Raw genomic sequence first — 21,991 nt, 5'->3', positions numbered from 1 at the left:
ATTAACAAAGTAATAAAAAAAAAAAAAAATTAAAACAATTACGAAATGTACGTAAATTAAACAGTTCATAAATAAACAATAATATATATTTATATCAGTAAATAAGAAAAATATAACAAACAATTTTAACTGAATTTTCTATGCATTCCGTCAAAGGAATTCTGCTATTAATATATTTTAGTAAAATATTATAATTTTAAACATAAAAGCTTTTAACATTTTATTTTATCGAAAATATTCTAGCTCACTGGTAATGACGATTTACAATTTTAATCTTAATCATTTATATAATACGTAGATATAATTAATCTATTGTTTTACATTGATTCATTCCATTTATGCATTACATTTTGTAATTGAAGACTTGTCAATTGAATATCATGAATCGATTTATTACTTCAACTATTTGTTAATTCGAGTAATTAAAGATAGTCCTTGCATCGCACTAGATTTCCAAATGATAATAAATAAACTACCAATTTGGCAATTCGAGTAATACATTGTCAAAATTTTACGTGCTTTATATTTTTACATGGATTATTTTGTCCGTAATTACAGATATAAATGGAACATAACACGCCAAATCGGTTTCTTTTTAAGGTGATATCTTTCAAATTGTCTCAAAATTTGTTTAGTATGTTAAGAACAATGAAAAACGCGGTGATAATCATTTTCAAAATTATTGCACAGTAAAAAATTTTGCGTCATTGCGTCAAAAAATTTAGTGTTAAAAATTTTTGTGTTAAATATTTAACACTTTTAAGTGTAAATTGAACATTTGTTGTGTTAAATCAACACAAAAAATGTTAAATATTTAACATAAAAATTTTGAACACAAAATTTTTTGACGCAATGACACCAAATTTTTTATTGTATGGACTTGGTATACATTTTTGTTTTTGAAAAAAAGTGCCTAACAGAAATCTCAAATTTTGAAAAAATGTACCTCAAAAATAGATTGTAAGTGAAAATAAAAATAAAATATCATAAATATGTCCTAAACATACACGGAGAAAAAAATATCGTTAGAATAAGGATACGTATCGTTATTCTGACTATACGCCGTATAGTCATTTTTTTAGAGATATACGCTGTATAGCCAATTCAGCTATACAGCGGATCATCAAAATGACGATCCATATCATTATTTTAGCGTTACATTTAGTTAATTCAACTATACAGATCCTCACGTTAACAAAACAGTTGCCTGTTTTGACGAAACTACATATATTGACAAGAGCTATACTCTGTATGCTTAAGTCAAACAAATGAATCCTTAAATCAGCAATCCGGATCGTTATTTTAAGGAAACGTCATTTGAGGATACGTTGGATAGTCATTTTAACAATATTTTTTTTTCCGTGTACAAAATTTTGACACAATTTGGAAGAGATGAACTGAAAAAGTGACTGATTTGAAATGAGATGCTCTATGTATATCATGTATCAAAACTATGTCATCTATTAATTAAATAAGACAAATTTAATTTTAGTACATATTTTGATTCGTCGGAATGATTAGTAAATTTTTCCGGTTTGTTTGACAAATTTGAAACAAGTGATTATAATTAATAAATTTGAATTTTTTTTGTGTGAATAAGTGTGGGGCGAAATAAGATAACTTTGGACGGTGCCCGCTATTTAATTTTTAAATATGTTTTTGAACATTTTTTGTTACGTAGGTGTCTGAAGAATAAGAAAAAAAATTTAGAATTTAGCATTAAAATTGTAAATCACTTATTGTTTAAAATTATCAATTTCTAATATACTTAATTAAATGATTTACAATAATATCAATTTTCAACAACATCGAATTATCAATTCGAAAAATTGAAATATAACAAATAATACTCCGAAATTCAAAAACGCATATAAATATTTTTCGATTTTTACGATAACGACCGAGACAAAATTGCTTACTCATAAATTGACACCTTTCGTGTTTAATTAATAATAATCAAAAATCAAACAGAAAAAAAAACAAATAAACTGAACAGTCTTGAAAACATTCACATCCACAAAGCACGTTCTACAAGTGAGCCTTGGCCATTTTTATTTTATCCAATTAAATAATAGTGCTAATTAAAAAATTACTTAGCAAATATTTTCATTCTCCCTGTACAAATTGCTTAATATGTATAAAATGCTTTACATTTTTCTTTCGCTTACTAAAAAAAATTTTCAACGTAACCAGCACTTTTACATATCAGCGTGCCTTTTATCTCTCCTAGTATCTAATTATGTAACGATATACAACATGTAACGAAACTGATAATAATTAATCGTAATACAGTATCGATAGAGCTTTCTATAAATAGTTACACTATTAATTAATACCAACCCATTTAAGCCCCTCGGCAAAAAAACCATCAAGGTTTTTAATTTCGATTTTTTTCTTTTTTTTTTTTAACTTCCAGCTAAAAATTTAAAAGAAAGTTCTGATGTTGAATTTTCAATTTTCCGTATACATATGCTTCGTGGGGTGGGTTTTTATAAGCGCGATCACACCTTTTTGACAATTAGGTAATATTTTAATTTTTATTTAACGAGAAAATGAAAAATAAAACAAAATATGTATCATCTTTTACACTGAAGTAAAACTATTTGAGTCAAGAGAAATATTCTCTTTAAAATCTTATGTTTTTTAGAATATAAAGAAAAAAAAAGTTTTTCTTTCAAGAATTTCATCATTTTAACGAAGAACTTTTTTGTAACATTGGTTCAAGATATTACCGTTTTGTTTTAAGAATACCTAAAAATTTTCGGATTTATGTTATTTTTAATGTTACCAAAAAGTTTCTAATGTATTGAGATAAAAAATACTTTTTGCTTATTTCAAATGAAAAAACAACAATTATCAGCGTAGAAATTTCTCAAAAGGAAACAGAATTATTCTTAGTGGAAGAAAATTATTTTAGGATAAAGAAGTTAATTGTATTAATTGAAGATACTATACGAGAGATTTCTGAACCAAGACATAGATAATTCTGTTCAAAATAATTTTTTTGAGCCTAGAATATTTCTCTTAAATTAAAATAGTTTTTGTAACAGTTCAAATACACACGAAACTACAGTTAACAGTTTATAAAAACTGATAATGATAATACATATTAAAAGAAACCGAGAACGTTCACTTATATATTCAGTTACACATATGTAAGACTAATTGTAATTGTAAATCTAATTATGTATCGCTATTATTTATACATAGGCGCTCATCTAGGTAAGTATTTGATATCATAATCATAATCCACAATTTATCATGAATTTTAGTTTTGATAATACGAGACAATCTGTAAGCAAGAGAGCGACCACTTGTGCATGTCTTTTCCTTCACTTTTCTGATTATCTGTTCAATATCCATATTATATCAAGCTTTACGTCAATATATCGCTTATGATAAATACTTTTACGTGAATTACGTAGTTAATAATTAATGTTAATATTATTATACTGTTACACACCCGCAACTTTAATAATTTGTGAATAGTACTCATATACGTCATCAGTTCACAATCGGATATTTTTTTTTTCATCAAAGATTACAAAATTTTCCTTATTTTTACATTAAATCTGTTGATTATTTAAGTTGCATTAATTACCAGTTTACGATCGTATTCAATTGAATAATTTATTTTCAATAGGGTTTCGTTCAATATTTTGTGCAATAATCTAGCTATTCTATAATCTGACTTCTTTCTTTATTATTACTTAATAAGAGTTAGATAATTGTATATTACTTATTTTCTTTAATAATATGCTTGTTATCTATTATTATTCTTCACTCCTTAATAGTTCCGTGTTTAATTGGACTAGTGTAGCATTCTAAATTCAGCTTAATCAATATCTAATTATTAATGTTATGAATATACATTCTTATGCTATGAAATAATAATTTTATCGAAAATGTACTTGAGTTTAAATTTATTCTTCAACTATAAAAATTTTTGAATTATTTTTCTCTGATTGAGCTGAAAATAGAATACTACGACATTGAGAATAATACCAAAAAAATAAACGATTTTATTACATAGTATATTCGAAAAGTTATTATTTTTTTTTTTAAATCCTTAATATCAATTTATCTTGTTGAATTTATATTATTTATGTACTTAAGAAGTAATATAATTAACTGGCTTTCTATGACTATGGAAAAGTCTACCCTGACACCAAATTACGTATTTAATGTACTAAGAGTGTAATACTCATTCGGGAGATGTGCTCTATCTCATTGATGACATCCGATTCTCAGATAAGCAGAGCACATTTTGCGTTAATTTGTTTTTTATAATTTTGGAGATAATCCACTGATATTCAAGTACGAAACTATTGAAGTTATTATAATAACCACAATGAAGTTGCGGAATAAAAACCGACTAGATTTTTTCATTTTTAGATTTCTATGAAAATATATTAGTTTATCGTGGTTTAAGAGATTTTTCTAAAAATCAGTTCGATTCAAAAATTTTTAGAGGTCAGTCGAACTTTTTAAAAATTCCAACAATTCAATTTTTTTTTCATTTTCAACTCTTTTTTGTTATTTTTTTATGACTTTTTACTTTGAAAATTATAAATATTTTGAAAAAAAATTTTTAAAGAAGATTTTTTCTAAAGATTGCTTAAGATTTTGGCTAATAGTAAAATACACTAATGAAAACATAATCTTGACTTGAAAAAAGTAGTCTTCGATATAACGAGCATTTTGAAGAATTTGATTATTTTGAATCAAGCATAAAAATTCTTGAATAAAAAAAAAATTTATTTTGTTTAATTAACTTTTATTTAGTTCAAGAAATTTTTGCTTGATTAAAGATGAAAAAATTCTTCAAAATGATTTTCTTAACTTAAGATTTTCTTTTTTGAATCAACTTCATTTTATCATCAGTGTTTTTTACATATATTCTCGAGTAACTATAATTGAATAAAGCTTTTGTTGTGAACGCAACAATTTGTAAAATTTTCAAAAATTGTAATAATTGTCTTCCTTATTATTTTTTGTGTTTTATGCTTTATTTTAATTTTGAGTTTGTCAATTTCGAATAAAAATTGAAAATTTTTTTGATATTTATTTCTAAGTTACTCGTAAACTTTAAAAGTAGACTACTTTTTGGAAATTAAAAAATTTTGAGCAACTTCTCGAAATCCAAAAATCTCAAATTTCAGAATTTACTGAATTTACTTAAATTGTAATCTGAAAATGGTGAATATTTTTTTTGAATCAATCTGATTTTTGTCATAAATTCTTAAAACGATAACTCACAACTTTTCATTCAATACATAAAAAAATTAGCCGGTTTTTTTGCGCTTAACCATTTTAACCAATAAAACCGAAAATCAACAAACATATTCAATATTTGGTGCAAACAAAATCAAATCAACAAACAATTTATTTTATAAATTTTTCAACATAACAAAAACAATAAAAAAATTATTTTGTGAACTGATTAAATCACATTTTGTAAAAAAAAAAAAATTGCCGAAGGTCAAGGATAAATAGTATCAACAAAAACATTTAAATAATCAATCGACGAGCTTTGACGTAAGTATTAGGCTACGAACAGTACAACAAAAACTTAAACCCATATTAATTTTTACCACAGCAATAAAAAAATTTTAGTCAACGTTAAAAAAACTATGTAAATTTTCCTCAATAACACACAAAAAAAAACAATTTGAAAATAAAAAATCTAAAGAAATTAAGTTTAATATCAGTATTATCGATGATGTTTAATATCAATTATCGTTATTCGTTCTTCAACCGTAACTTCGATAAGAGGCCTAGTTTCCAGTTTCAGAAAATCATTCACTCTTCTGTGTCACGTGTGCATGTATGTGTTGTAAAGGTGATACAGTCCTGAGGATATGGTCGTCAATTCTTCGGATATCAAAGAAGCGGGCCACCTTGAAAGCCGGCATTTATGTGTACCCAGAGAAGTTGAGCGTCATCGATACCGAACGTCCTTCAAGAGATTCATGCTGGTATTATCTGCTTCTTGCTTTTTTTTGCACATGAAAGTTTAACGTGTAGATACATGTATGTGTATATGTTTATGTATAAAATGTACCAGCAGCTAGCAGCCGATGATATACACTAACACTCGGAATCAACTAAACGATCGTTCGACGACTGACTCTTAGATCCGCACTAAACACATTGATGTTTATTTTATGCGGCAAAGAGATCGTATTTATGCAGTAGATCGACCATTGAACTGCCATGTCGGATATCTATGCAACCAATTGTACTGAATAAATTGAGGCTGTAAATATGCCAAGAGATTCTTACATTTCATTTAATAGCAACCTTCATTCGATCACGCTCCATGCGGAGACAGCCATTATTCTTCCAGTCATCAATTAGAGGCCAATGACTACCAACTTCAGGTTATCAACTCAACCATGCACCGAAAAACATGACAGATTTGTTTTTTCACACAGTGGCACGACAAATCTTTAAGGTATCGCATTTTCTTCTCTCTTCATTGTTCTTAGTCAGCTTTGCAATTGATTTTCTTTAATTGATTGTTGATCATTGTCTCTGCTAGTTAATGTCCATGTTGCGTTATTTTTTTTGTGTTTTGTTAAATTTTTTTAAAAATACATTCTACAAATCAGTCAAACATAGTCACCGGGTGGCTGAGGCTTTTCCTCGTCCTGGACAACCAGGTAAGTACGTTTTGATGGGAGCAGTTTAATCCCAATTGGATCACGCTAATGTGTCTTTAATTTACAGCTATTGTCGTCCTGGGACCAATCTCATAAATGACAACAAATATTGACTTACATTAACCCTATTACCTATGTCGGTACTTTGCTAACGCCTTTTAGGAGATCATTCTGTGCCTTATCTAACCCACTAACATGATGCTGTTGATGCTGGAGAGCATTTTGTTGCTCTTGCATCTTGGCTTGCTTCTCGGCCTGCTGCTTCTTCATCATATCTTGTTCCTCTCGTTCCCGTCTTGCCTGCTCGTTGATTTCTTTAACCGCTCTCAGCTCCTTTTTCAGCTTCATCCGCCTGTTCTGGAACCATATTTTTATCTGTCGTTCTGTAAGACAAAGGGCATGTGCTATTTCTATTCGCCGTCGTCTTGTTAGGTAGTGGTTAAAGTGGAACTCTTTTTCCAATTCGAGAGTCTGAAATCGTGTGTAGGTTTGTCGACCTCTACGTCTCGGACATCCGTTTGGACCTGGAAGGAAATTTTCGGCTATTACTTGGAGTTAGAACATATGCTTTTATTAAAAAAATAGGGTTTTAAGTCTTCCTCATTCTTCGAATATAAAAAAAGTTAATGTTATACTGTGGAAAAAAATAAAGAGAAATCTTAAAGTAAATAGTAAGTTCCTGCTTTTTTTTTTTTTTTTTTAATGTACATCCTGCACCCTAGCTTGTGCCACAAATCTCAACTCTCTCTTCCGTCAGCTTTCTCCTAAGCAATTTTGATGGGTTACTTTATTGCAGGGGTTGAGAGAGTGCAGCAAATTACTTAGCCTGGTAAAATACAGAAATGAAGAAAAAAAAAGTAGAAAGTTGACCCTTAAAAAAAACCTTGTTCATCGTCTTCGTATATCGTTAGTGAACCCTTTTCCGAAATTTTCCGAGTATTATGTAACTTTCTAGTCGTAAATAGACAGTTAACAATCACGTGCAAGGCTAGACTTCTTTCATGGTGTTTAGGTAAAGGACTAAAAGTACTTGAATGCAGCACAACGATTCAGGTAAGAAAAATTTCACGCAATTTGTATTTGTAATTTTGGGTAGACTTAACGACCTATTGACCGACCATTGCAAGGTTTAATAGTTTTAGAAAAATAAATATTTGTTCATGAAAATTGCCTGGTTGCATAAAACCAAAATTGAAAAAAATCAAATAATATATATGGATAACTTTTTTCCCTTGTACGTCATTATATTTTTTGCGTCTTGTTTAACCTTTGCGATAGTAATTTTCTTGAGAGAATATAAAAATAAAATAACCGCGCCATTTCGCTTTTGTGGCAGACTTAACGCCTGCTTCATTCCTCACTAAAACCGGTTTCTTACATTTGTTTTTTGTTTTTTTATAACTTATTTTTTTACTTTTTTTCTACCAAGATGATATCACAATGGCGGGTAAAAATATGAGAATATATTCGTTTGTAATGAAAGTTACAAGCTTTGGTTACTTTTAATACTTGAAAAGACAAAACTAATTTTTGGAATGATTCTATTTAACTTTAATTAAAACCCAGATTTTTAGAAATTTAAAATGTTAAAAAAAATTATGAATATAATTCAAAATAAAAGCAGCAGACTTCCCACCATCTACAAATTTTATGGCCGTAAATCATGCTCAAAAGAATTAATTAGATTACAAAATTTTGTTTGAAAAAATCAGCATTTTTTTTTTTTTTTTTTTTTTTTTTTCAAATAATTTTATCCCTAAAACGATTTCCCCTTCAAAGAATAACAAACAATGTCAAACCTAGTTTCATTTTTCCAATTTTTTAATTAATTAGATTAAAAAATGGACGACTTTGGTATTGATAAACATATCGCACATTCTTTTAATTATTTTTAGTTTTCAATTAGTTAAAAATTATACATTGCTGTCGTATAATAAATAAAATTTTCTATTATTCATTAAGTTTAGCCATCGAAAACTGATAGTCAAGGATAAGCACAGCCTGACAATCGAATGTAATTGCTAATTACAGAAATTGACACTTTCAATGCTAACACTGTGAATAATTATTTGTTACATAACGAACAAATGGTTATCAATAAGATATTAATTAACTCAGTGAATGATAATTATGTATGTAATTTTTTAAAGTAATGACTGTAATTTATTTATTATCTAATACTAAGTATTAACTTTACGCTATTTTTTTTTATTGTTTAGAACAATCGAAAATAGTCATTAATATTATACTTCACATTCAAAAAATGGTACGACAATATATTAGCGAAATTTATTTACGGTGAAAATTTGCTATGGATAAAATTCGAATTAAAGTGTTGGTAAAATAATGTTAAATTTGCAAAAAATTGTTAAACTCCTTTATTTAATATATAATTTGTTTTAAAAAAGTTAATTACTTCAATTTGTAAACTTTAAAATCAAAAAAATTAAGTATGATTCTTAAAATCATGCTAACCAATTATCGCAAATTTCTATATAGAAGAATGTCATCAATAAATTATTCGACTTTTATCACAATTATATTCCCTAGTAGTTTTATTGTGAAAACAAAGATTTATGTTTCTGGTGTATTCTCTTCAGATATTATTTCCCCTTGATAAATTTTATCATGATATTAAAATCTTTGAAAAAAGTAAACTCAATGGGTAAGACATGAAAAACTGATGAAAAATAGCATATTTCAACTTCCTGGCAGTAGCTTCAGGAGCCATTAGCAGAGAACCGTTTGATGTGGTCAGAAAAAAGTCCAGCGGAATGCGAGGTATGCCGATATTGAATTCAACATGGCCGTAGCCAGCAGCCAACAACCAACAACCAGCAGCCAGCGTAGAGAACAGAGTATGGTAAAGGTGTATCCATGAGTTGCACAGTTCAAAACTCTATATGTATGTATGTATGTATGTATGTATCTATGTATCTATGTATTTCAATAGTATACAGACATAGTAAATATAAAGGTCATGATTGTATAGGTGGAAAAGGGGCACTAAGATGGGGTGCGCTGCCCTCGACAGCAACCAAGAGAGCTGGAGCAAAAGCAGAAGCAGGAGCACCAGAATGGGGTGGTTGGGGTTGTGTTGGCGAATGGTGGGCTGCATGGTTACCTTGGCAACCCGAGGGGTAGCCATTTCATACTGCTGACGGCGTATCACAGGATGGTGAGGGAAGAAACTGAGAGCGAAAACCCTCGGCTTGGTGTGCCTCCGAATATCCTACAATGTAGCAATGTACACCGGATCCCAAGAGACTATAACAACATGCTTTTTCGTCTCACAGAATTTCTTGCACCCCGTATACAGACGCTAATCATAAATATCACAATGTCATTTAGTTGCTCCGGCGTCTCATCACTGGAGATAAACTCCAAATTAGCCTAATACCGCGTTTGAACATACAAATTTAAGAAATCGGTTATTCTTTGTGTAATCCTCTATACTGCTTGAAACAACACCATTTTAGCATGTAGACTTCCTGAGCAATGGAATTCTATAGCACTTGAGATTATACTCTTTGGCATACAGGCACTTTGTTTTAAGTAACTCGCTCTTGAATGTAAATTTTATTTTGATTGTAGTCTCAAATTAATCTTTATGGAAAACTTCCTTGTTTCGATTATCATAGAGTGACACTCATCCGTGAAATACAATTAGTTTTATTTAATTTTAGCTTTAAGAGGGTGTTGCCTATGATATTCAAAAATTGTTAAATTTTGAATGACTTAATTCTAAAAATTTTCAAAAACTTGTAAAATCGATATTAATTTACTGTTATTTTATTTATTCACCAAAAAATGTTAATATTTGTGGAATTGACATTTAAAAAAAATTTTTTTTAAAAATATTTTATTATAAATGTGCAACCAAAACATTTTTAACCTGAAGCGAAGTTAATTTTTTTAAATTTAATATTATTTTTTTAAGCTGAAAAATTTCTCAAACCAACAAATCTTATTTTCAATTTCTTCCTCATTTTTTAATTAAAAATATTATAATAATTTTTTTTCAAAAAAGTATTTACTAAAGTTGAAATTTCAAACGATATCAATTCCAGAGATTTTAATTTTTTTTTCGTCAAACTAAATAGATAAAGATTTCAGATCCCAATTAAAATTTCCGAAGCTGTTGAAAATTATGAAGGCTAGAATCGGATAACAGAGATGGTAAGCATTTAGAAAAGATATTCTTAATTAGATTTGGCTTATCATATTTGATACTGGCAAATGCTCCGAAGAATTAATTTTTTGTGAAAGGTTAAGTCCTCACAATCTTTAGTTACGGCCGTTTAGAAATCAAGAAAATTTAAACTTTAGATTACTCAATTAATTCATTATTTTGTAATTATTGATCAATAAAATATACTTTAATGGTTATAAAATAAAAAATTAAAAAAACGGTTGACTCTGAAGGCCATCCCTGCAACTTTCCGCTAATTCCATATCTAGGCACTTAAAATTGCACTTATGACGTTTTTGAGCTCTTCCAGATCAAAAATACAATTTATGTGTTATTTTGAGCTCTCCGAGCTCAAAGAGATAGCTTTGCTATGCTTTTGAGCTCTTCGATCTCAAAAGTCATCACAATTCGGTGAAACGCGATTTTTCTAATTTTTAAACTGCTGTAACTTTTTAATAAATCAACCTGTTTTCACGCGGTAGGCGGCGATCGATGTGGTTTTTTGAGATCTATAAAAAATTGATCTGATAAAAAATTTCGAAGTTATTACAAAAAAACACTTTTTTCGATTTGTTTTGACAACGATATCTCACAAACGCATCAATCGATTCTGACGCTCTATGTGGCGATCGATGCGGGGTTTCAAGGTTAAGAGCTGATTAGTTTTTGAAGTTGATCAGTTCAGCCAATTCGGAGATATTTAAAAAAAATGAAAAAAAAAAAAAACAACTTTTTTTGTCACGTTTTTTGCAATTTCTCGAAATCTACTGGTCCGAATCGGTTCCAACTTGCAGGAAATTTGAGTTTGGCAAAGCCCTTTCGAATGACATCAACCGCGATGAAATCGGTCAAGCCGTTCAAAAGTTACGAGAGGTTTACATACACACACACACACACACACACACACACACAAACGTACGGACATCATCGTGAAAATAGTCAGGAAAGCTTCCTAGGACCTCAAAACGTCGAGATCCGATGAAAACTCGATTTTCGAAAAACGGGGTAAAACCAATAACTTCCCGATTTTTGAAAATTTTCAATTTTCTTAGCGGGAAGTTAAAAATACTTAATTCATTTTATTAATAATAAAAATTCATTATAATTAAAAGTACCGAGTCAACAATCCAGTAACTATATCATAAATAATTTAAATAGTGTTATCATAAAACACTGTAAACTATTTATTAAAAATAAAAAATGTGAATTAACTGTGTTTTTGACATAAATAAATTTTATGATCGAATAAATTTCTTTAAGTATATAAAAGATCTGTTGAAAATTTATCGTCAATATTTACCCATAAAATAAAAATTTGCTTTTTCTTAGCGAAATTTATTGTTCACTAATTTTTACAATATTTTATTGATGTACTCTGTCACTCTTAGTGGAGCGTGCTATATACTCGTAATAACTGTCGTTGAAAGCATCATTATAGTGAAGTATTGTTGTATAGACAAAACTTTTGTACGACTTTAAACATCAGCAAGATTTATGGCCCAAAAGAACTAAGCTATGACTTTACAAACGACTGCATCTATAATATACTGTACCCCCAAGAGGAGTGTTTTAACACGGACCATTAGCTCGTGTCTATGTCTTTTGCGTGGACATTCTTGCTATTAAATAAAAATCTCAGGAATTTTATAATTTCGAATAATGTTTGTAAAAAATTTGCGATATTGCACGCCTCAGAGCGCGAAGCGCCTGAGGTTGTGCTTTTTACTCGACTCGTCAAGGTCAAGCAATTTTTTGATCTTTAAATGCCTCTTTAAATGCCTCGCAACCATATTACACTTATAAAATGATATAAGTAGATGTACACCGAAAAAACACTTAAATTAAACCATCTCTTACTTTCTAAAATCATTTCATGTTGCTATTTTGAAAAAAAAAACGTTTTGAAAAAAATTTTACGTGGACGTCCGGATGTCACCCCATTTTGGATGTACCAACGATTACTCCCGAACAAATTGATATTTCAAGACCGGACCTTTTTTATTAGTTTAAGAATTCGATGAACTGGGTCCGTATTTCATATCAGTGGCCTAGCTGACGTACTTTTTTTTAAATTGAATTTTTATTAAAATTCACTACGATACAACCGTACAAAGCCAAACGAACTTTCTTATTTGTCACGTGAAAACTATGGCGCCACTTGATCAAGCTAGATTTTTTAAGATTGCGTGCGCATATGACAAGAAAAAACGGCGCCGATATTTAAAAAAAAAAATAAAAAATACTTTGTAAGAAATTACTTCATTATAATTTTTTTTTTTTTTTTTAATAAATTACACAGTTAATTTTTTTCTCAAAAAATGAATGAGCGTTATGAGGCGTGCACTTTTGGATTTTCCAACCTTTTTTTAACTTTAATTGAAACTTTTATTTACGTTCCTTTTAACTTTTCCAGATCTTACTTTATACTCAGAAACGACTTTATTTATTGCCCTTGTTATTATTGATGCATATATATTTATATCCACAGATTCGGTAGAATCTGGCGCCAAGTTCCGTTCAAATCCGTTGTAAACGGAGCGCCAGACTACCGACTGTGTTTGCTGTAAGCAGAACGGTTTTTTGAGGTTGCGAAATTTTATTTAATGCTACGGTACTTTTTTTACCCAATTTGTTTATCATAACAGTAATTCATAATTTATTTCACCGTATGAATTAATTATATTCACTTATAACAATTTATTTACTTGAAATTATTAAATTTTATCAGCACATACTATAGCTTGCTCACAAATTTCGATCCTGACTTTTTTTTAATGGAGAAAGGTCAGCGCCACAGACTAGATAAAATAAAAATGTGTAGTAATCCTCCTATAGATACGCAACTACAGTTAAAAAAAGTAATTCACAGCTTACATTTACGGCCGCCAGGGTGCACTGGAATTATATCTACATAAACTGTAGCTTCAAGGGGATAGTTTGCAGTAAAAAATGCTGCCAACGCGAGATTTAAGTTGGTACCAATTGTAAATTTTCATTATAATTACAAAAAATACTAAAATCCGAACAAAAACAGTTTCACTGAAAAAAAAATCACGTCAAGTCCACGTTCATAAGACTATTAGGAAAAGAAAAATTTTATTTTCTTTACAAAAAGATACAAAATAAAAAAATTAAAAAATCCAAGTAACCGATATGATTGTTTATGATTTTCGGAAATTAAAAAAAATCTTATATTAAATTTAAAAATTAAAAAAAAAATTTTAGAACGTACTTGGTGTGCGTCATTGTGTATTTCAATTTTTTTAAAGTCCGAGTAAATAGATTTTACGAATTTCATTAAAAGTAAAATATTTTGCAACCACGCACACTAAATACGTTCTAAAATTTTTTTTTTAATTTTTAAATTTACAATAAGATTTTTTTTAATTTCCGAAAATCATAAACAATCATATCGGTTACTTGGATTTCTTAATTTTTTTATTTTGTATCTTTTTGTAAAGAAAAAATAATTTTTTTTTTCCTAATATTCTTATGAACGTGGACTTGGCGTGATTTTTTTACAGTGAAACTGTTTTTGTTCGGATTTATTTATAAAGTAAATACTCGACATACTTTCATTTTAATTGATGAATTTTATTAAACAAAATTTTTTTGCTCGTCTCATAATGCAGAACGTTTGAGGTTGTGCATTGCTCTCAAATGTCAAGGTCTAACTATTTTTCTCAAATTTTATCGCTGTATTTTAGAAAATTTAACCGCTGCCATTGCATTTATATTGCACATATAGAATATCAAAAAAACACAAAATAAAATCACGAAAAACAAAAAAACAATTCGTTTTGTTTACAATGAAAAAAAAAAAATCAGAACACATGTCAATTAGTATGATTGTATGTATTCTGCGTGTAAACGTTATCCATTGTATGTTAATAGATTTTTTAACGCGTGGGCAGAATTATTCAGCGTAAATTACGAATAACTAATGTATTATAACAATCAATTTGTAATTTGATCGTTGTTCTAATTCATTTTATATTCGTGTATCAATATCTACCCTGATAAAAAAATTAATCTTATTCAAGAGAAAAATTTTTAAATTAAGTAAAATTTACTCGAATCAAGAATAATTTTTCAATTTGATTCCAAATAATCAAATTTTCTCAAATGATGGTCTTTGCTCAAAAATTTTTAACTTCCCGCTAAGAAAATCGAAGATTTTCAAAAATCGGGAAGTTATTGGTTTTACCCCATTTTGCAAAAATCGAGTTTTCATCAGATCTTGACGTTTAAAGGTTACAAGAAGCTTCCCTGACTACTCCCGCGAGGTTGTCACTGTGTGTGTGTGTGTGTGTGTGTGTAAAATTATGTGAACCGCTTATAACTTTTGAACGGCTCATTCGATTTTATCGCGGTTGGTGCCATTTGAAAAGGCTTGGCCAAACTTAGATTTCGAGTATAATTTAGACCGATTCGGATCAGTAGATTTTGAGAAATCTTAAAAAAACTAGGAAAAAAAATTTTTTCAAATGTGGTTTTTTTTGGATAACTTTTAAACGGCTCCACCGATAGATTCCAAAAACTAATCAGCTCTAGACAAGAAAAAACCACGTCGATCGCCACCAAGCTGGTCGAAATCGGTTGATTCGTTCGAGAGATATCGTGAACGAAAGAAAACCGAAAAAAGTGTTTTTTCGGAATTACTCCGAAATTTTTGGTTCAATCAATTAAAACCTGAAAATTCTTTATGAGGCTGATAAAACTGCGTCGAATGCTGCCAACCGCGTGAAAATCGGTTGATCCATTCAAAAGTTATTGCGGTTAGAAAATTCCAAAAACAGTGTTCTATGAAACTTTTATCAGACTTTTGAGCTTGCAGAGCTCAAATGCATAGAAATACTATCTCTTTGAGCTCCGCGAGCTCAAAATATTACATAAATTATATTTTGAGCTCAAAAATCTCAAAAACGTCATAAGTACAATTTTAAGCGCCCAGGTATGGAATTAGCGGGAAGTTGCAGTTATGGCCTTTAGGGTGAACCATTTTACTAATTTTTTTTCTTGAAACAATATTTATTTTTTTATCAGTGTATTGATAAATAATGTTTGGTCTAAAAATGCACATGAACGCTGTCAAGCAGCTAATTTAAAGATTCAGCACATGCGTCATATATTTCTCATCTGAAAAGAAAATGCCGCGAAAAATTTGAAACTAAAATTGCATCACAATTTGTTTAACTTATTATACTACATGAATCTATAAGATTTGTACATAATTTTTTTTTTTTACAATTTTCTTTATTTACGCATCAGTTGTCAATTAATTTCCCTTTTTATTTTACTTCAAAAATTAGCAATACAATTGATTCTTTGTGAAGAATTGATTGAATTTTATGGAGCATACATTTTTTCGAAACATTTTTTAATTTATTCAATCATTTTTAGTTTTGAAATAATGAAACTTAATCACAAAACAGATATCACTTTATTTGATTGATTCAAATTTCAAATTGATATAGCTTCATTAAAGATATTACGACTGTCACATTATGCATCATAATCAAGAATAAGAACCAAAAAGAGAATGAACTTATGCATGCAAGGGGCGATTCGATTTAATAATGACGTCATTTTGCGTATGGGTTGTGCGGAAACATAAGTGCTCGCAAAAAGCATAAACGCAGTGCAATTGTCGTTAATGAACTTGGTGAAAAAGTTATTTAAGCGTATTCTTGCCGACTGTCAGACTGCTCGTTTAATGTTTCTTAATTTACTCACTACAGTAAGTAAATGCGTACGCATCCTTTTGATTTTTGTTTTTATAGCTACTCCTGCAGCTTGCAAGCATGTCTTATCCCAGCTTGACTTCTCTGTAAAACTTTGACAATTTTTTATCTTTTTTTTCTCGCTTGGTATATTTTGTCGGTAACTAAAAAGAATTCTTGAACTACGTCGTTGCATGTCTGCGATGAAGCACCACAAGGAAATTATAAATATTAATTAATATAAAATAATTTGTGGCTGTTTTTGCAACGGTACAAGACTCCGATTCACGAGGATAGATTCTCGGTGAACCTGTTTGGTGACTCAAAGGCACTTTGATGCCAGGAAGAAAAAAAAATGAATAAAAATGTCAAATTTATAATTATTAAAAAATGTTACAGTGGAGTGTGTGTGGTACAAGACGTTAAATTTTTAGTTTCTTACAATTCAAATTAAGATGAGAATGAAGATGTTGACATATCGATGAGTATTACCTACTCTTATATTGTTGAGAAAATAAATTGCTAGTATACTTTAATAAATATCTTTTGTAATATAGTTTCAATATGGCCGTAGATATTCCGTAAAATTAAAATAAAGAAAAAAGTAAGTGAAAGCTCATAAAATTGCAGGTTAAGTGCAAAATATACACGCTGCAATCCCATCGATCTTATAAGCCTCTTCTCTCCGATCGTGTTTTTTTGTCCGGCGACTCACCAATCTTCTATATTCTTCTGCACACATAACACGATAACCTTAGATGAGAATCGCGCCATGGGTCTTAGCCGTACGATATCTCTTTTTTTTTTTATTTTCTTCCTAGTGCTGTCTGCATTTTTCACCCAACCTTGACATTTTATTCGCCGGCAGCGCCACAAAATTAAGCCGTTTTGAGATATTTATGAATGGATCGAGTGTATGGAAACGCCTGAACAAAGAACTCAGGGGTTGCTTCATTCTGTTTGCCTTTCATCCTCTTATTTGTTTCACTCCGTTCTTATGGCTTTTTTTTACACTTGGTTGTTCGTCTTTTTGATTGCCATAGATATGTAAAAATATAAGAGCAGAAATTCAAAAAACCGAACGATTTTTTTTAAAATGAAGGCTTATAAATATTTTGGAAAACCAAAAACTACTTGTCTGAGTTTCATGAAAGAAGCGGTTTGTCATACATATCGATACTGTTATTCTAATACGTCGTATCCCACATTTATAATATTTTACAGCAGACGGTAAAATCGGTTCATTTTTAAAATTGATTAAATGCGATCGACGGAAGAAAATAATTGTTTAAAAATAGTTATTAAACTATTTGACCTTCAAATTTTTAATGTGACTTTCATAATATTGTTGTGATTCTATTTTTCAAAAAAAGTCAATTTGTTAAATTTTGTGGGATTCGAACTATTATAAAGGCAGTATCGATATATGGACAGTAATAAACAATAACGTCTTGACGAACGTCTTTGAAAAAATTTTTTCAACAATGTATTTTCAGTCAACAAGTATTTCTGAACTTAATTATGACAGCTACAAAATTAAAAAAAAAACGTTACTGCTTATTCCCACCCATATATGGTCGAATATATTTTAATACATTGATAAAATTGTTCAGCATTAATGAAAAAGAACTACACTGAAAAAAAAAAAAAAATTAACTTGATTCGAAAGGAAAATTCTTGAATCAAGACGAAAAATTCTGGAATTAAGTAAAATTTACTTAAACCAAGAAAAATTTCTTAATTTAAGAATTTTTCTATTCAAATCAAGAAGACAAAATTCTTCAAAATTATTTACTTGACTCAAGTAAATTTTTTTTTCTGTAGTGTACAACTATAAATAACGCTGTGAAGCAGGAAAGAATAGGAGTTACGGTAATTATTACGTGAAGCGTTCCACATTCACGTAACAGGATATTGGTAGGAAAGGATTGAGAAAGGAATGTGGAGAGGATCATCTTAATGTGAGTTTATAGAATATGCGAGAAAAAATTATTAGATAGCTCGGACTGGGATTCGAACCCAGAACCTTCCGAAGACATGTCGGCTACTCTACCATTTGAGCTATCCGGTCTATACTAAATTTCTTTTCGCTTATTCTATATACATTAAGCCACACCGTCCACCTTACGGTAAGCATTTTTACAAATATAAATAACGCTGTGAAGCAGGAAAGAATAGGAGTTACGGTAATTATTTTTCTGTAGCAAGTATTAATGTATTGTAGCAATCAATTTATAATTTGATCGTAGTTCGAATTTAATTTATATTATAAATTATTTTAAAACATTTTTGAAAAAGTTTATTCGCTTTCAGTAATGTTGTTACTTTAAATAGTTTAAATAAATCATAAATTGGTTGCCATCATATAATTATTATTTGTTATTCATGTTCAAAATAACGACTGTTAATACTTTCAACCGATTCAAGACAATATGCACGAAACAATTGCCGTTTGAAGTTAAAATTTTTCTCCCAAAAAATTGTAATTGCATCATAAGTGGAAACAAAAATTTGAATGTATCTCATTTTTTGTCAATAATTGCTGTCAAAGAGATTTGATTATGTTCTAAAATAAGCAAAAGTTGTGGCAGCCATTGAATTCAACACCAGATTGACTGATAAAATCTGCATGGCTAATCAAATTTTAATGCTCAAAAAAACTAAAGTGACCCATTAAGAAAAGTTTTTGATTATCAACTATGATATAAGTATAATAGTAGTTGCCTTCATGTTTACTGCATGTTAAACAGTACTGAGCATAGATTACTAATCTTACATTGTTATAATATGGATATTCCTGAGAGAATATAACCGCGATCAATTCTTGGCATCAGATTTGTTAAAATGTGCTTAGAAAATTGTGTAATTCGACAGAACCATTATTATACTCATTTGTTTAAACTGAGTAATTTTAGTAAAGTGAACTTTGACACCGAAATGATGACTGATACAGATGACAAACAAAATATTTTACACACCAACTTTGTCTTTATAGGAAGACATGAATCAAATATTACGTTCAATCAACGTCATGTGATTTGGACGATTAAGTAAATATCTCTATCATATCTATCTTAAAAATTAATATCATCAATTACTTAAAAAATTAAGTTCTAAATAGAATAAAAAATTGTTCAACTGAGATTTTTCAAGAATCGACACTCGATCAAATTCAGTCATTTTAAGATTCTAACGAGACAATTTAATTATTCTTAACCTAACGTGTGGGTGTCATAAGTTGAAACCGGTTTTACTCACAGGTTCGAGATCGAATTGGAAGAATTAAATTGAATATTGCATACTTAAATCATTGAGTGAGTTTTAATAGAAATTACAAAACATTTAAAGGTGGATTATAGCTGGTTGAGGGAGTCGAAGTACAATTAAAAAGTCATCAATATTACATAATAGTAATTTAAGAAAATTTCTTGTTTTTTATTTTATACTTTAGCTTTTGTTATTTCATTATTAAAGAACACGAATCATCCAACATTAGTCAACTTGATATTTATCCATTTAGCCTAATAAAAATTTATGTTCAAGTATGGAACTACATTAACTTAATCGTATTGGTTGATTCGGACCTTCTTTGAAGAATTCAACTGAAAAATTCCGTTCTCAAGAAAAAATTCTCGTAAAAACTCTCGTAAAGGACATCTTTTCTTGAGTTTTTTTGACTTGATTAATTGTTTCAACGATCTGATTTGAGTAGCAAGAATGTCTAAATAAAAAATAAACATCATAAATCTGGTGATCGACCATCCCTGCAACTTCCCGCTAATTTCGAATCCAAAGTGCTCTAAATTTAACCTGTTACGACTTTTTTGTGGTTTGTATTTAATAAAGATCTTTTTTAGAAATATTTTAGCTACACAGTAAAAAATTTTGCGTCATTAAGTCAAAACATTTTGTGTTAAAAATTTAACACTTTTTTTGTGTAAATTTAACATTTATTGTGTTAAATTAACACAGAAAAATGTTGAATTAACACAAAAAAGTGTTAAATATTTAACATAAAAATTTTTAACACAAAATTTTTTGACGCAATGACGCAAAATTTTTTACTGTGTACAACAACGTTCAGACAAATCGTCAGATTTAAGAACGCTTGGAGATATTTAACGTGGTTAAGGGAGCTTCTCCAAAATTCTCGGAAAGAATTCCGTTCTGATAAATAATTGAAAAATTATATTGAAAAACCATGTTTTGTTGATTTTTGAAAAATTAGATATCTCTCAAAAAAATCAACCAACTTCGATGTGGTTTGCGGCAATCGATATCATTTTTTTGAGTGAATGAACTGATCATATCATAGAATTGATCGAAACAGAAATGTTGAAGTAATTAAAAAAAAAAAACATTTTTTGAAAATTAAAAAAACTTTGAATTATTGAGGTTTTCTCAGAATCTACTGTGCCTATTCGGTCTCAATTCACATAAAATCTAAGTTCAGCGAGGCCCTTTCAGATGCCGTAAGCTGCTTTTCGATCGGATACTCCGTTACAAAGTTATAAGATGTTTACATGTTTACACACATACACCCCCTCTCCCACATACACAAACGTATATACACATACACATGCGGACATACTTACGGACATCATCGTTAATCTAGTCAGAATAACTTCCTCGGACCTCGAAACGTCGAGATCTGATGAGAACTCGATTTTCGAAAAGTTTTCTTTCGACCTAAATAAATTTTCTTAGCCCAAGAAAGCTCTTACTTTATCCACCAAATTATCGAACTTCGTAAATCCTTTTTTGAATTAAATTTCTGTGATCAATTTCCTTGGCTCAAGAAAATATTTCATCAATAATTTTGATCAAGGTACAGATATTTTTGAATGAAGAATATTTTTTTGTTTCAAGAAAAAGTTTACTTTGACCAAAATCATTTATATTTTACTCAAAAAATTTTGTGATTCAATTAAATCTTTCTGTCTATATCTAAAGTAATTTTCAAAAACTTTTTTTTAAGAAATCAATTATTAACAAAATTTCAATATTCAGTTTCCAATTACATAGTAGAAATTACGAGAAATTTAATTACAGAAAATTAATAATTATAATTACTGAAGTTAAAAATTAATTAACGCATTTAATAGCTGATATATTTTGTAATAAGTTCAGATGCATAACTGTATAAATTAATTTGTATGAAACGTAGTAATTGCAAATAAAAGTAAATGCAATTTATATATAGACATTAAATAAGTTATTATAAGTAGCAAATACGCATTTTCTCAGCCGCTGATTGTAATAAAGATAAACATATCCACGTTGACTTAAAAGCATGGGAGTAGTATAAATCTTGATGGAAATGCGAAAGGTCTCTCATAAATACTGTCATAAGCTCATAACTAACTTAACATTTATTTATTTTTTGAGAAGTACTAAATATTTTTACTCGA

At 29.2% G+C, this 21,991-nt stretch overlaps 1 protein-coding gene across 2 annotated transcripts in view; it reads right to left on the bottom strand.

Moving 5' to 3' along the window:
• Positions 1 to 5,480: 5,480 nt before the first annotated feature.
• Positions 5,481 to 21,991, bottom strand: part of LOC123261367 (homeobox protein abdominal-A homolog) — a 226,508-nt gene continuing 209,997 nt past the window's right edge. The window contains exon 3 of one of the 2 annotated variants that reach the window (XM_044722968.1): positions 5,481 to 7,189. In XM_044722968.1, the coding sequence (XP_044578903.1) occupies positions 6,798 to 7,189 (392 nt within the window). In that variant the 3' untranslated portion in view covers positions 5,481 to 6,797. Of the gene's footprint in view, positions 7,208 to 21,991 lie in introns of both variants that reach the window. The other variant, XM_044722962.1, reaches the window with a different exon arrangement.

This window comes from Cotesia glomerata, linkage group LG1, assembly GCF_020080835.1.
Source record: "Cotesia glomerata isolate CgM1 linkage group LG1, MPM_Cglom_v2.3, whole genome shotgun sequence".
NCBI classification, from domain to species: domain Eukaryota; kingdom Metazoa; phylum Arthropoda; class Insecta; order Hymenoptera; family Braconidae; genus Cotesia; species Cotesia glomerata.
The sequence above is the reverse complement of the archived record's forward strand: the minus strand, read 5'-3'. Positions and strand labels throughout refer to the sequence as shown.